The following is a 17361-nucleotide window of genomic DNA, read 5'->3' as shown; positions in this document are numbered from 1 at the left end:
CATTTTTTCTGTACAACATAATTTGAATTTGGGCGCTATAAGGTGATGCAGGCATTGAAAACTTTACCGACAGTCCCTAGAAAAATCCCTACCACAAATTTAGTTCCTCGTTTTTTCTGTAGGGCGCAGTTCATTCGTTTAGTATACTCGACGGCGCAATCATTCGACGCTTGCATCGCCTTAAATAGTATTAAAATATTATATTGAATTGTGTATTAGGTATCAAAAATGCAAGAAACAGAAGACAAAGTTGAAGAGAAGACCGGAGTCATGACTTCTGACATCATTTCCATATTGTCGTCAGAAATGCGTAAGCTGAAAATTTATACCCTATTTTGTCGATACAGATACGAATTAAAATAACATATTTCTCATTTATTCTGCTTTTATGGTGATAATTTATTAAATACCATTAATATCTTATGTATTTTTCTATCTTTTTTATTATTTCGGTGCTTTAAAGTAAAAAAGTAATCTTGACTATATTTCAATATGGCGTTGATAATTTTCAACGAATCTTTCCGTTTCTTTAATGTTAAAGTTTCAAAGCAATTCGAAGTTTCTATCAATGCCTGTGATTGGTCGTCCATTATGGCGTCCTCCTATTCAGACCAATCAGATTCATCGTTGAATGATGCGATGCGCGAAGTGTGGTGGAGTGCAACAGTCTTCTTCGAAGCTTCGTCCGTTTGGCACGTGTCTGCAACAGGTAAGATTAAATTATCTTCAAATATTAAATTAAATTGCCGATCGGGTGTTAACAGTACAAAAAATAAAAAGAAACATCGAAGAGAGGTCTGAATTCTTGATTTTTGACATTAATTCGGTGTTTTCTTCAAAAATACGTCAGTTGAATATTTTTACTCTCGTCGCGAATGCACAATAAGAGTAGAACAGCAGAATCTGAATTATTTTCTCTTTTATATCGTTAAGATCCTAAACATTATTGAATGTTTTTAGTACGATTTTAAACAATTTGCAGTTTTTAATTTAATAACGTTCTGTCTTGAGCATCGTAATATTATTCCTGTTTAGACCTGTTCGTGTACTCGCTTAGGTATCGGCCGGTAGCGGAATATACCGAAGAATGCCGAAGCGGTGCCGACCGGTCTGCGTCGGGAAGGAAGGTCGCGCCATTTCTCTCGCGTACGTCGAAGTGACAAGACGTGTTATGAGCATCCTTCCGCATAATAGGTACGCATTGTATCTATTAAAATATTTTGCATCAATTATAATTCGATCGTTTATTAATAATAACTTTATCATTGTTGATTAAATTTTATTTATATAAATTTGTATTTCTTATTTGTTACAGATATTTTCTTGATACTGAAAAGATGCCATGCGATACGATGCCATGGTACTTGATATTGGTAATATTTTATAAAATTCAAATTCATCTATAATTTTATAAGAATAAAGGTTGATAATTTTCATAATTAACCATAATTCTTTTTTGTTCTGTTACAGATGAATTTTTGAATTTTGCCGAGTTCCTGAATACCCTGATGACTGGGCCGATGATTTCCTTCACGACTTCCATCTTCTCCTATAAGGCAACCTCCTACCTAGTTATTGTGCAATCTCCTACCTGGTTCTTGTGCATCTTCCTTCTTGACTGTCGGAAGAAGAGTATATCTGCGAACGGTGAGTCGCATGCTATATGGTTCCTCCGGTGCCCAATCATGTCGTAGGACGAATGGTCCGAATCGACACGGGTTACTGGTTGTATACGTAGTTAGCGAGCATAGTGACCATGGGTATGATTATACTCATGGGTAGTAACATTTTTATTGTTTCATTTCATTTAGTTTAGGCTAGGTCTTCTTGTACTTCGCGTTTAAATATTATTTCTATTCCAAAATGGTGAAATATTAGCCCGTTAGATGTTTATGTACTAATCATGTTTCTAGATCAGGATTTTCAGGTTTAACCCCTTCCGTGTTTATTGCCAAAGCCCATTCACGTGCCCAGGTGCTACTTGGATGGGTAGAGGCAATGGGCACGATGACCTAGTTCATAAGAATAATAATTAATAAGCGGCTGGCATTGTGTTAGTATATCGTGCACGACGTAATCTCCACATATGGTGTGTGTGTTTTTAGGTTGTGGGATTGCGTTGGTTTAGTAACTTTTTCATTTAACTTTTAATTTGAAATAATATTTTATTCAACAAGATGTACGATGAACGTACAAACCAAATAGTATTATTACCATTGCTATTACTATATTGCCATTACTATTACCATGATTATTACCATTATTATGAAATATTCTATATCAAAGTAGTAAATTAATGTTTTGTATTATCATTATACGCAATGATTGCTAGCCATGCCAGACGATTTCAGTGAAAAATGGTACGTACAGTAGAGTGTGATGTGAGATGAAACTCGGGTGACGGAGGCGTCCCGGGACGTTCTCCCTAGTGTAGGCTCTTGCGCCCGGGTGGAGTGTATGAGAATCGTGGAATGAATTTTTGTGAGAATGTGATTTTGCCATTTTTAAATATAGGGTTAGGTAGGTAGGTAGTATACCTTCTGGTGTGTGTGTGATAGATTGTAAGTAGGTAGGGCCGGGACAGGTTGTCACAGTCTCTTGGTCGGGTAGGCGCGATTTCGCGTGATCAACCTGTACCTGGAATATATTTGAAGAATTGATGATACAATCGACGCGAACGGAGTATGCATTCGCTTTCGATTCTATCTGTACAATTTTTCAAATTTTTGGCGACTTCAAAAGTCGTCATACGCGGTCGCGATGGCACGAAACGCACAAGTTCTGCTCGAGCACGGCACGTGTGCACGAACAACGATTTATATAAAATCCTTTTTCGTCCACGTGTCAATTAGAGTTTCGCGATTTTTCTTTTTTGTTGTTTGTTTTTTTTTGTTTTGCGAATTTGCAAGTCTCGAGCTTTAGATATAAGTTTCAGGTGGGTGGACCGCCCGAAGAAAGAAAAGGCTATATGCCGAAGCGCCCCGACAAACTGTCTTTCAAGAGGGGAACTATTAATGATTTTGCATCCTTTTACTAAAAAGGATGGGAAATCATTATCGTTACTACTTTGTCACTATGCTCGCCTGTAGTTGTAGTTTTGTAATTTCAGGACAAGAGGGGGCCCGTCACCCCCATGATTTTGGGCAAATCGCGTTTTCAATTTAGTGCTGCGAATTAATATTTATTACGGTTCAATTTAGTGTTGCGTGTGCATGATTATCGCGATTTTCATTTATATAATTAGTGTTGCGTACTTTAAATATCGCGTTTCCTTCTTACATTGCTTTAAGATTTTTTTGAGTTTTGCTTTGTAATATTGTTTGTTTTAAGATAGAGTTTTGCTTTTTAATGTTGATTGCTTTAGTGTCGCGAATAAAAAATTCACGGTTTGAGAATCCCCTTTTTTTGCATTTTAATTGCTAGCGCGATTGTTTCCCAGTGTTGCGACTTATAAATACGCGATTGCTTTGCATTAGTTATAGAGTTCCCTGCTAATTAGTGTTGCGATAATGAATATTCGCGTTTTGTATTAGAGTTGCGATATATGATAAAATGCCCAAAAATGATCCAGTACAGCTGCCATGGTCCATAAGGCAGCTATGGACCAGCTGCCATGGTACAGTCTTGGATTGGCTGTACTCATAGGGTACTAAAGTTGGAAACCCTTTCTTTCAATCCTTTTCACTTTTATTTTGTTAAACATAATTTGATATCTATTAGAAGAACATAATTCTTATAAAATTACGAGTTTGAATAAGGAAAAAAAGTCATTTTATTAAAAAAATGCATGTAGTACATATATAAAATTCAGTTCCATTAGTACCACGAAGCCGTCGCTAGATGGCCACAGCGTTTCGTGTCCCTCAATTTGCCTTTTTTGTCAATTTGTGGAAATAATGCAATTTTGTATTTTATTAGTTTTGCTGACCACTATTAGATGGGATTGGTGGCCCATTTTCAAAGTGTGCACTGATATAAAATTAAAAAAAAAAGGTATGTAAATTTTGCTCAATATTTGTAACTAATTTTAAATTATTTTATAATTTAATTTTATTACAATTTATTGCAATTTATTATAATTTCTTTATTACATTTATTACAATTTTATTAATGCTATCTGTGCAGATACATACACGCGCGATCAAATCAGGTTTCCACAAGGAAAATGGCAATATAGGGGAAGAAGGAATACTCAAAATCTCTATTTTGACAATGGTAATTATTAAAAGTAATTTAGAATAGAAAATAATATAACTTTCAGTTATTAAATGTTATAAAATTTCATATGTAACTGAAGGTAACATTAATTCAAATTTTCTGGACTAAACATTTAGTCGTAAGTGGAAGCGGGTCGAAATCCGCGAACCCCCAAACCAGAGGATGCCTGTACATTTTATCATATTGAAACCCCAACACTTTTCTAGAACTGATTTCATTTTCTATAAAAAGGCTGACAGATATTAAGACTGGAATTTTTGTCGTTTTCTTCGAGCGTGCAATTAATCGTTCGCAATTGATATCGTCCCGACGAGTGCGGATTTAATTGATGTCTCGTAAATTACGTGAATCCCGGCCGATCTTGATTGTTTCTCGCGACGATTAAAACGTAATGATATTTGCGGTGGGATTAATCGATCACCCGGTTTTGAACAATGTTTCAAACGATCGTTGGAACACCAGCTATCGAACAATGCATCGCAATGCAGAAAATGGCGGTATTGTTCGAGCTGGGGCCATTCTTCCGCCATGATGAAGATGGAACGAAGTCGTGCGTTTACTGTTCAGCAAGAAATTCCGTTGTTCCGATCGATCGAACACGAACAACAGATTTTCTGATGAAAATTTAATTGAAATTTTGGTAACTACCACAATTCTCTTAGATATGAAATTAACATTGGAGAAGAATGAAAGAATCCACGGGGGTGAGTTGATTAACGAGTCGGTCTTGAAGGAATTAGCGTAATAAATTTTATTTATCGATTATAAAACTTTTCCTATAATTTATAAAACGAAAGGTCACGTTCTAATTTTTTAAAATCATTTTTCACATCATTTTCACTTATCGGATTAACTCAAGCTTAAACGAAATTCCTGTTTGACAAGTACCACTCGATTACAGTGAAACTATACGGGAGCATCACATCATTTCGAATTTATAAGTACGCTCTGAACTCGATACGTCGTGTCTAATTAGGTGACGTTCCAGAAAAGAATTGCTTAGTAACGATAAAATTGAATCTTCACCTCCTCGAGCGTAAAATAATTCACGTGGGAGTACCTTAAATTTCAAACTACCCCTAATTTTAGTATCAAAAAGTTTCAACATCAATTCAATAAAAGTTAAAGTCATAGTTGAAAGCATGCAAATCGACCATTGTTCTAAAACAACCCCTCGAGCAGAGAATGACCACTGTACGATCTTAAAACCACCCCTAATTTCAGCATCCCTAAAAACTTCTCAATAGCACTAAACTCCAATCAAAGAGCCCCTAAAAAATTTCCAATAATCTTGAACTTCAATAAAACAGCCCATTAACCCCGGGATTCAAAACCATACGGATCAAACTTCGTTTCTAATCCCATTATCGATCACCGAATAACCAATCTACAGTTTCGAAACCGCGATCGGTCGAAGGGCGCAGCCTAGTTCACCCTCTTCATCCCTACTGGTAATCCCGCGTACCGTTGAATACGGCCTGGGTAAAATAAGAGGGAATCGCGCGTATAGGGTGGAAAGAGACTGAAAGAGAGGGTTAGGTGATGCCGAAGGGTAGTAGCGGTGGGGGAAGGGTTGGATAGAGATGCTGCGAGCAGAGAGAACGGTTTCAGTCGCGCGACGGCTTTCGGTTCGACCAGTCGATCGAGCTCGTCTATTTAGAAGAGCTATTTCGCGTCGTCCGCGATGTTTCCGCCGGAAGTTGCTCGTGATCCACCGTGATCCAGTGATCGTGTGACTCTATAGTGAACCGGTTAGTGAATCCTTCATTTTCTTTTCGCGAACGGTTATCGTTTAACTAATTAATCTCTTATAACCACCTGTGCTTACGTGGTAGAAATAGTTTCGTGTTTATCGAGTTCTGGATTTTTTTTTATTTCCATCGAGAAGTGATCCATGAACTCTTCCATGGGGGTGAGAGAAGTTGAATTCTATTCGTGGCTCGGGTCAAGGCTGAGTTGGCGAACTTTCCTGGCAGATTCTTCTTCTTCTTCTTCCGTTTTTGTAAGTGAATGTCGATAGGTTAGGAATTGAAAGATAAATGGGGATGTATTACTCCGGCGAGGTTCTCGGTGAATTTATTTGCGACCATTAATTGCTGGAGGAATCATTGAACACGATACCGGGGAATTTCAGAGTTACCCTTTGGCCAAAGACCTGGGTCAAGGCCACGGTGTAGCTTTGTTAAACGTAACGCGAAAGTTGGCTGGCATTGTGTTGAATTGTGGCGAATTTTTCCGTCCAAGAGGGAACGGCTTTTCGCGCTCGGAAGAGCTCATAGAAAACGTCTTCCCTTCCTACATACGCGTCTTCAAGGTCGACGTTCCTCCTTTCTGCCAACTCTTATTCGACCGTGAATTTCGCGTTTCTTTTCGATTCAACGATTGTTTCTTCGGGGTTCAATGATCCGTTTAGATCTCAAATCATTTTATAATATTATAGTATGTTTATGTTCGTATTTTTGTAAAATAATTTAGAATTTTTCAAAGTATTCATTTTCTGTTGAATTGAAAATATTTATCAGTAGGAAAAATATTTATTTTTTCTTAAAATACTTTAAAATTCTTCAAAATTCTTTAAAATCCTCTTTATCTTCTATTCTGAAATTTATCTATTTGATTTTAAGATATTCATTATTATAAATTTTCATCTCAAAAATATTAATTTATTTTTCAAATAATTCTTTTCATACATCCTCAAAAATGAGGTTCAGAAGTACAAATCTTCAGCTAGAAAATTCTCCAAAGATAGAAAATTGTCTCTCTCGAGTCTTCCAATTTACTTCCCCCATTTTTCTCAATTTCATTTTTTCAAATCTCTGAACTCGATTTTATTCGATCGTCCAGTTAAACGAAAGAAGAACCTGATTTACAGTATCGAAACGATTTTCCCCTCGACGTTTGCAAGTGTATTTAATGTTCGTTGAAAGTGTGGAATAGGGGTGAAATCGATGACAACCGTGTGCCAAATAAAACAGATTGATACCGATCGTGCAGGAAATCGCGTTACCATTTTTACTTGTATCTAAACACATTTCATTCTCGAGCGAAAGGATTAACATAGTGAAAACGAGCAACATTCTTCAGCGGGATTCACCTTCAAAAGGTTATTGCTTTCTTTAGGCAACCACAACAAGGTTAGTAAGCGTTAATTAACATAACGCGATAAAAGTGGTGCGGTTAAAACGATTAGAGGATGCTACAGGTTCAATCTCGACGACGAAATTCAGTTTCACTTGGACTTGTAATGTTGTTTAATCCTTTTGGCTTTGTAATACCAGGTTGATTACAGTCCAAACGTGAACTCGCGTTTGCTTTTAATTGTCATTTGCGAAACTGAATATTGTCGTTAAACGTACACGTGAGTAGAATGTTCTATTATTACTTTGTAACATAACGATTAATAGTTGGAATGAGAAATTTGTGTTAAAGCGTTAAGCAACTCCGTTGCGGCAATATTGAAAATTGATTGATCGTTCGTGTGATTCCACAACATACAGTTTGTAATGCAATTACACTTCGAGGCGAACCATGCGTGCGACTCTCCCCTATCAGCTCAATTTCGAGATCGCCGGCTTTCTAACGTTTTCGGCTTCGACAGTGATTAGCGATCAGTTCGCCTTAGCGGTAAGACGCGTAGAAACCAGTGATTTAATCTTTGTACGACGGGAATCAGATAAATTGTGAATCGTTTAACCATGATCCAGCGATCAGTCTTAAACGCCAGCGGTTCATCCAAAACAAATCCTTTCAATTGTGGAAATCCAACATCCATAGTCAGCAATCTGTTGCTTTTCTTTAATCAATTAATATGAAGTGAAAAATTAAAATTTTGTATTGTTATTAACACATTGAACGTCGTGGGGGTTATCAGTGATCAGCATTACAATTTCATTATGATTAAATAACTGATCGGAAATCTTAATTAGCAGTGATATTATATTACTTATATAAGGCAACAAGTGAAAAGCTTAAAGTGATAAATGAAACGATAGTATTCTTAATAATTGCAAATTGTACTGCGTCTGACTATATGTAGGTATACGCTCTTTTTCACTGCGGTGCGGTGCTTAACGTTCACCACAGTAGTAATAACCGTGTATAGTCAGACAGCCTATAATTCCAATTACTCGGGATAACATTTTTCCAGTTTTTAATTCCAACTTTGTATTTATTACCTTGAGCAATAGTACCCATTAAAATTTATGTTATGAGAAATTAAAAATTTTATTTTATAACTTAATAACAATTATATTATCAAATTTCTCTTGACTAAAACTTTTATTTGTTTTTTTTAAATTTAGTTCACTTCGATTTAATATGAAATAAAATATTAACAATTTTTATTATAATTAGCTAAGGACAAAAATAAAATATTCCTTTATTCTAAAAAATAATTGATAATTATGAATAAAACAATAATCTATATTACCAGGTTTCTCTTCAGCAATTACCTTCTCCAGAATTAATTACAGTATTTATCTCTGGAATAAAAGAACGAATAAAGGAATTCTGGAAATTAATCAGTACTTTTCTCTGGGTAAAATAAAAAATTGATGAAACAAGATCGAAGACAAAATGAATGTTGAAACACGTGTACCTTTTACCTCGTTCGTGTTGTGCAGCAAATCTTCCTATAATACGAAGACTTTAAAGTGCTGCTGGCTTTAATATTGGCTTTGTTTCCGATTTCTGCTTGGCTATCTTTCGCGAAATTCTTTCCCCTTGTTCGATTCCGACGAACACCGGAAACACGGTTCTTCAACGTTATTGCAACGGAAACAGAAACGTATATCGACGTGCAAATCGATAAGGTAACATTTCGCGTTCTTTTATTCCCGATTGTTCGACAGTTTCATATGGGAAAAGAAGAAAAATAAATGAGATTTTAATTTGCATCCAAGCGAGCTCGTAAAATATCAGGCGACGATATTAAATTCGTGGCTGCATTTTAATTAAGTCGTGATAATGAATTCATGTTTTTCAATTTCGTACGCATCACTCATTCTCCCCTGTTTGTCTACCCTCTTTTTACTCATCATTTTATTTTTCCACGTTTGTCAACGATTGTAATAAAATACTTGACGGTATTTCGTGATCGAGGATGACTATCGCTCGAGATACAACGTGAAAAATCACCTGGGGCGATTTTTTCGTCGACTGGAGGGAAAAAGCGATGGCGATAAAATGCTTTTAAAAATCTGTACACAAGCGTGAAACTTTGCAATCCACTTCTCATGGAACGTTAATATCAAAGTTTGTTGCTAAAATGACGAAATAAAAATGTGGATCGCGTAAAAGAGATTAGTATAGAGAATTTCTAAAAAATTTCATGGAAGATTGATTGTTATTTCAAAAAGATTAAATTACATTTAAGGGGCCCTGTTATATGTCTTCCATTTAATATGACAAAAAATATCGAATACAAATTTTTATATGCTATTTAATTTTACTTAAATCTTATCTGCCCCTGGATTCAAGCTCAAAATGTTATTTAATACAATTTGTGTTCTATTCATGTTCAAAATAATTTAATTACTTCTGATGAAATGAATATGTATTGATAGTTCCGGAGTTCCAGAAATTTTCATCCGTCCCTCTATTCAATTTGAAAATTGTGTTTAATAGAATTTGAGTACTATTCATTTACGGGTATACACGATTAATTCTTATGAAATAAATTTCTATTTCGATAAAACAATTTCCAGACTGTTTCCTATAAAGGAAACTGGGTTGCATGGATTCCGCGGCGCGATGCGTGGGGGTTGCATTGCGTGGGTGGTGAGTGGCACTCGGTGACGACCCTCTTCTTCCTTTTCTCTGCTTTATTTTTCACACTCCACACCTTTATTCGCGAACCCACCTGCCCTTTACGCTATCGTTCGTTGTACGCTCGAAAGTTGGCTCAGTCTAGTGCACCTTGACACCACTCTGCTTACTCTTCTGGGCCGGCCGGGCCGGTGGACAGGAAATTAGATTTCCTAATTGTTGCGTTAAAGGGGTCGTAAAGAGGTAACATCGAGGCCAAGTACGAAATAAAATTTTATTTAATCCTTAACTGGTGTGGAGGGATCTGACGTAACCCAATTATTTTATTTATCCATCTAATTATTGGATGAAATATTTAATTATTCAAAAAATAAAAATACATAAATAATTAAATTTTACAAATTAAAAGTATCCTATTAAAAAGGATGATTAAACTTGTTTTTTAAAAATTTCTTTGTTCCTCACAAACCACTCCTGCAGTTAAGGGTTGAAAGAATGACATTTTTCTTTTTGGGTACAATGGGCTCTCGTTATATTGCCACGGAGTGATTTGACTTTCAAACATGTTTTCAAGCACCATCATGACCTACAAAAATGATACAATTTTATCTCCCTTTTCTCCTCCAACTAAAAGTTTGGAAGCTTACAAAATTTTCCGCCCTTACCGCCCTGCCGACGGCTATATAACGAAAGTTAACTGTACTTTAATCCTATCAGCAGAGGTATTGATTTTTGCAAAATACACGGAATTACCTGTGAAAAGTTATTACGTATACCAATCAATGTAATTACATTTACCATTGTAATCCATCTGCATTATTTAATGATAATGTCCCTCGTGAATACATTACAAGCTGGATTTAATGGTGTGCTGTTATTGTTAATACATTATTGATAGTACCATTTGTTTTCAATATTCATGAATTTATTTCATCAATTATGCAATAAACAAAATTTCCCTCGAAATGACTAAAAGTTTTTTAATTTATAGGGATGAAATGTTGCTCTCTAGAAATAAAAGGTTTTTAACAAAAAAAAGGAATTTTTAAATACTTTTAATACTTTATAAATTTTTATACTTTCTAATTTTTCACTCTGTCTCTTCTTTTTTTTCAACTTTTTCAAATTTTTCAACTTTCGTCTGTTTAGATTAAATTTTCTGTACATAATTTATTATTCGCTCAACGGAGGATATTGCAGACTCCTTTACCTCTCATTTTCTGTTCTCACTTTATCGGTTCGTTCTCATTCTTTTCGAGAACTTCTAAAGCTTCCCGATACTGGTCCCAATAACTCCGGATGTAACTCGATCGAACTTATTTCGCGAATAACATCATCAATGGGATATAACAGGGGTGTGTGTTTGGAAATTGTAATGGAAAATGCAAATTGCTACGATAATTCTGATTAACCTGTTTCTAACACTAACTTGGGAATGATTGTGCTCTGGCTCACTGTTAATTGGACGCTATTTTGCAATACAGTTATTTCAATATCATTTTTTTTCGTAAACCAACACAGAACATTTTTTTTATACATTTTGATTCGAGTAAATTGCATTTTAATTGAAAAGCTAAAAATAAATTGGGAAAAATAGTATATGCGATATTGTATTTTGCATTAAAATGTCAAGTTCCAAAACCGTTTTTCCTAATCCTCTAGGAGATCCCTAGTTTAAATTTAATTTCTTGTTTCATATCATTTCCATTTTCTAAATTTTACATTCTTTTTTTAAAATTTACTTTTCCAATATGAAACTTTTTAACTTGAAGTTAATATCCTCATACGGAGTTATTTATAAAATATTATGTGGATTAATAGTGTATCGCAGAAAAGCGTTCAGTTGGTGTGTGTTCATTTGATAAGGACGGATCCGAAAATCCTTTTCGAACGAAGGAAAAAATAAAAATAAAGATACTAAGAAAAACAATTTTATTTTACGATATAAATTAATTTTTTATTCTAAAAACTGTGTTCCACGACACGTTTCCTCCTCAGTTCGTTGTTCGACGACGCGGTGTTGGCGGAACGATACGATCGATTTCTCTTTATTTCATCCCGATTAGAGTGCAAATGATCCGTTCTGTTTTCGCAGCCAGGAAGTTTGTTCGTGATCGTCCTTTGTTCGTAGCGAATCGTTTGCACCACGGATAAAAGAGACGCGTTTCGTCGTGTAACATTGTTGGAACGTGAACGAGATCGTGTTCCTTGAAATTGCGATTGAAACGCGATGTTCGCGAGCGTCACCCTGCTTGCCGTTTTATCCAAACTGACGTAAAAGCATGTAAATTGGAAAAGTGGTCGTTAGTAACACTGGGGTGTACTCGTTTGCCATGTAGCTGGTGGTCTGTATTGATTGTTTCCATCATCAGAGGTATTTTGTATTTTTGTGGATATCGCGAGATTTTTGCGTAATAAAAATTACACTGTTCTCTTTTTTTTTTTTAATTATTCTTTCAAAAAAGAAGAAGAAATTTCCTCTAATATAATTCATATTTAATTGTCCTAATAAAAATCTAAAGCACGTTACAAAAATTATGTCGCTTGTCGCACCAATCACAGTTTATACTACTTGTGGGTGCACTCAAAGTGTTAATACCATTTCCTCCCAATATAAAATCGAACCAAAATGGTTTCTTTTAATCCTAGAAAAAATATCAAAAAATCTTACTCTCAAATTTCACGAACAGTTCCGCACAGGTCGTCGGTTTCCAAGAAAAATCAATACCGGACGCGAGCACACGGAGGAAGCTTTTCTATTCTGCGTATTACAAAAAATAAAAAAATGGAAAAGAGGACATAGTAGTTTGGTTGAAACAACGACGACAAAATCGCTTCACCATGAAACAGTTTAACCAGTCGATGTACGGCGGATTCATGAAACGGGTCGCATTTTTCCGACTCAACGACTCGGGGAATGCGCTTTTCACGCATTTCTACAATCCACGGGGTTTCGTATAATTTCTCTTTAGCCATTCAATTATTTCCGATACATTAACGGGTAATTGATTTTCTACCGATTTCACCGCTCGCGAAGTTGCAAGTTTTGGTTGTTTTTGTAAACTGAATTCCTTTAAACAATCACGGAACCGAGTTTTAAATGAATCTAAAAAAGAAATAAAACCTGGGTCTTGATTGACCCGTTCCGAGTTGAAACTGAATATTTAAAACAGTGTAAGCATTATTGAACTATATTTTCGATTCGATCCTCTTCGAATCTCATTTATCATGACAAACGAAAGTTTTCGACCAACTTTTCCACGGAAGCTGATTTGCAACGTCGCTCATCTCATAATTACGATCTTTTTCGCTTCTATCCGCTCGTCTAAGAACGAGCTTTGAGACTTGGTGAATTGCAAATTCGCTCATTACCCAACGCTTTCTTTTATTCATCAAGCATAACTAATTTTCCAGAAAGAAACTTACTCGTTTCTTTTCCCTTAAAATTGTCAAGACTTTTATGAAATTCAGCCTTCAAACAGTTTATACATTTATTAGTGAATTTTCAATTCGACAAGAATCCTTTCATTATTAAAGATGCTTCGTAGTTGCTTATTAATAAAAACGTAATCGTAGTCATTTATCATTAACAGCGTGTTGTAAAGGTGATTATGGTCTTTTGATATTTGGAATTTATTGTGCTCTCAGGGTGACTGTAACATTTAAATGTTATTGGAAGTTTATGGTATTCTAAGGATGGTTATAGTCATCTGTTATTTGGAAATTATGGTATTCTAAGGGTGACTATAATCATCCATCACTGCGGGTTCACTGTACATTAAGAATGACTATAATTATAGAGTACTGACAGCTCCTTATGTGCTAAGGGTCGCTGCAGTCATCAATCACAGGGGTGTTACTGTGTATCAAGGATGACATACAGTGCATCGATCACTAAGGATTCATCAAATGGTTAGGATGATTTACTACAGGATATTATAGTCATTAGTAGACTGCAGTAGTTTATGCAGTTACGAAATGCAGTGAAATGCACGATGTACGCAATATGTAAAATATGGAAAATGAAAATTATATTCTAGAAATGTTCAAATTATAAAACATATTTCTGCAAAATCTCATCTGTTTTTATTCATTTCTCTAAAATATGCATTTGCATAAACTTCCGCAGTCTAGTCATTAGTTACTAGGATTTATGGTACTATAGTCATCTTACTTTTTCTTTATCCATACAGAAAATGAATGGAATTAATTATAACAGCATAAGATATTTCTTAATCAAGCTTCTTATTAATTTGAAATCGACTAAATTTTAATAACGTAATAATACAATTTATAACGAACCGAAGAGAATAAAAATGAGACGTTAACGAGATTTACACGTTTCCCGCGAAGCAGCTCCCAGAGAGTTCTCCAGTTCGGGAAAAGTCGGAGAGATCTACGGATAATCAATTCGCTTGAACGACGAGAGAGCGGTGTAATTTGTTGAATTAATTCCGTCTAATTTCGTTCCCATCGTCTCCGTGGGTTTAATGGATTAATTCTGTGGAGCCGGTGGTGGCTTTAAAACCGACACCTTTTCGTACCTGGAGGCTGTAGCCGCTTGTAATTTGTGAATTAGAATTACCTTTGATCGGCCGCTATTCGAATTCCGCTTATTACAATCCTCTTCGTTTCCAGCCAACTGCAACGATCCTCGAATAATACTGTTTCTACGTTGTTAATCGTTTAAAATAAATTTGGAATTATTTAACGTTCTATTGTTTAACCCTTAAAATTTTAACTTATTAAATTACTTCATTTTATAAGTTGAAATTTTCTCTGTTACGAATGACAAGAGAGCACGAGTTTGTAAGTTTATTTATGACGAAAAGAGTACCAGCTGTTTGGCTGCAACAACATATGCATGAACACACACGAAAAACAGGCAGAGGGTAACGGTGGTTTTCATGACACTCAAGCAGCCGACAAGCCCTTAAGACGTCACTTGTCGGTCGCATTAAAACTAGTCGAGTGGCCACATGTGCAAAATGGCCCACTATCGCACGTTTTTCAATGAATTTTTAATTAGTTTCCTCTTTACTCTTCTTCACGATTACTTGGGGGCATTTTGTATTGAATTGAATAATACTATTATTCAAAGGTAATTTATGGATTTATGAGAAATTTTAAAAAATTTAATAAAATCAATGGATTAATATTTTGAATTTATCAAGATAGATAACATTTTATTTAATTTATTTAGAATTAATTTAGAAATACCTATAAATATTTATTTTATCAATTGTTTCACTGATAGAATAAAATGAAAACAAACGTTTCATTCTTTAACGAACGGATTTAATTCTCCACGATTTTCATCGGAGAAAAAGATGGTATTGAAAGGTACGCGTTGTTTCCATGAAAATTAAAAAAGAGAAAAAGATGAAATAGTCGATCGTAAAAGTTTCTCGACGAAGTATCAAGACAAAGGTATTCCAGTGACCCGATTCAATCGTCGATGTTCCCGTTCGAGGAAGCTTGAAAACGTGTCCTTCGAAACAATAGGCATACTCTTAAAGCATCTCGAAAGCGTTTTGTATCCTCGAACTCGACAGGCATCGACGAGGCAAAATAATCCGGGTTTCCCAGATCCCGGTATCGATTAATCGTGCAATCAAGCGATTATTTGCATAATCGAACGGATAGCCAATGAATATTTGAGGGGGAACAGGAGGTGAACGTTTTCAGATAGGCTTGTTTTGTTGGAACGTATGAATATTAGAATATCGAGTAGTTTAGATAGAACAATGCTTAAATATTTTTTAATAAAAAAAGAAATCAGAAATTGAAAACTTTGGGACTTGTAATTTTCAATAAAAAACTAAGATTAAATTAGGGGATAACAAATACTCATTATCAAATTAAATTCATTACAAATATATGAAAATTTGTAAATTCCAAAATTTTAAAATTCATACAAATAATTATAATAATTACGATCTTCATTCACTGCCATAATATACTTTGAAAAGATAAAAGGTATGCTTCAGGGAAGATCTATTTACGTACTTTCTAAGAATTTTTGTAAAAGGAGAAATAAGTAAGAAAAAGAAATTCGGTTCAGCTCGGTTTGTTTCGGTTCGGTTGGTTGTAAATGGCTTCTGTCATACAACTGTTATAGTCATTTGTAATAGAAACAGAATTTTGACAGTAGGTACACGGGGCCGAGCCGAAAAACGAGCACATCTATTTTTTCCAATGAAAAATCGTGGGATTGTCCTAATTCACCTGTTCCACGTTCTGTAACGAGGAAAATATAGCTGGAAGCTCGAAAAACGTGGTGTCCAGTGATCATAACGGGCTCATATTTCATCATCGATACGAAAGCGACAAAAGGCTGGGCCCCGTGATCTGTCATTCGCAAGAAGACTACTATTCAGAATCCCGCCGCTTCTATGCTGGCTGCTCCATTTATGTTTCACGCGTCATCGTTTCAATATGCACCTCCGATAATAATAGAATTTTTTGAAAGCCCACTCCATAAAACTTTCATACCTTTGAATAAAAAATTAATTTTAATTTAATAAATTGTAACTCAAAAGAGGACTAAAATTATAGTTGAAAATTAACAGACAAAGAAATAGAATTATTCTTATTTATATGGTTATCATAAAAATTTTTTCTCTTTTCTCTGTTGGAAAGATGCATCGCGTCAGGATCTGTCAGTCGGAGATCGGAAAATGCGTTATCCAGGGAACAGATCGAAGCTGAACGTGTTTTCGACGTTGCTTATGGGATTCCAGCTACCAGTCCAGGATGAAGCCTGCCTCGTCTGGTGAGTTGAATTTCCTTTCTGAAAGAATACTTTTTCCTTCGAGCTAGACGCCGACCGTCTGCGCATGACGGGCTGATTTTATCGCGCATCGATCTTAATGCTTGATGGTGCCTTGTTATTGGGCCACCTTTATGGTGACGAATGAAGACTATGGGGGTAGTCTGTGATTCTATTCATCGAATCCCTTAGTAAGGTTTCATAGTCATTTATTCAATTTTTGGAGTCAAAGAGTAGAATTTATTAGAGTTACAGGAGTAGATAGGTACACCTCTGTTAGGATCAAGATTATGGGAGCACTTTATAACTCTATCGCCTATACAAATTTCTAGCTAGGTTTTATAGAGTTAGGTAGCCATATAATTAATTTTTCAAGATAAAGAATGGAATTCATTAGAGTTCTATGGGTATCTGGATACAATTGTATTAGAATCAAGATTATGTAGATAGTTCTAAAGCTCTATTGTCGTTTAGATACCTTTAGCTGGGTTTCATAGGGTTAGATAACCATTTATTTAATTTATTCAGAGGCAAAGGGTAGGAACTCCTTCATTAGAGTTTCATGAGTAACATATATGGGTTTCATTTGTATTTAGATCAAGTTT

At 35.3% G+C, this 17361-nt stretch overlaps 1 protein-coding gene across 1 annotated transcript in view; it reads left to right on the top strand.

Moving 5' to 3' along the window:
- The first annotated feature begins 675 nt into the window (after positions 1 to 675).
- LOC114871416 overlaps positions 676 to 17361 on the top strand; it is a 39372-nt gene continuing 22686 nt past the window's right edge. Inside the window, exons 1-7 of the mRNA XM_029177253.2 lie at positions 676 to 709; positions 1036 to 1194; positions 1316 to 1373; positions 1471 to 1647; positions 3919 to 3993; positions 4126 to 4215; positions 16627 to 16759. Of these exons, the coding sequence (XP_029033086.2) occupies positions 1343 to 1373; positions 1471 to 1647; positions 3919 to 3993; positions 4126 to 4215; positions 16627 to 16759 (506 nt within the window). The 5' untranslated portion in view covers positions 676 to 709; positions 1036 to 1194; positions 1316 to 1342. The remainder of the gene's footprint in view (positions 710 to 1035; positions 1195 to 1315; positions 1374 to 1470; positions 1648 to 3918; positions 3994 to 4125; positions 4216 to 16626; positions 16760 to 17361) is intronic.

This window comes from Osmia bicornis, chromosome 12 (genome assembly GCF_907164935.1).
Source record: "Osmia bicornis bicornis chromosome 12, iOsmBic2.1, whole genome shotgun sequence".
NCBI lineage: Eukaryota > Metazoa > Arthropoda > Insecta > Hymenoptera > Megachilidae > Osmia > Osmia bicornis.
Note: the sequence above shows the minus strand (reverse complement) of the source record. Positions and strands in the feature narration are given on the sequence as shown.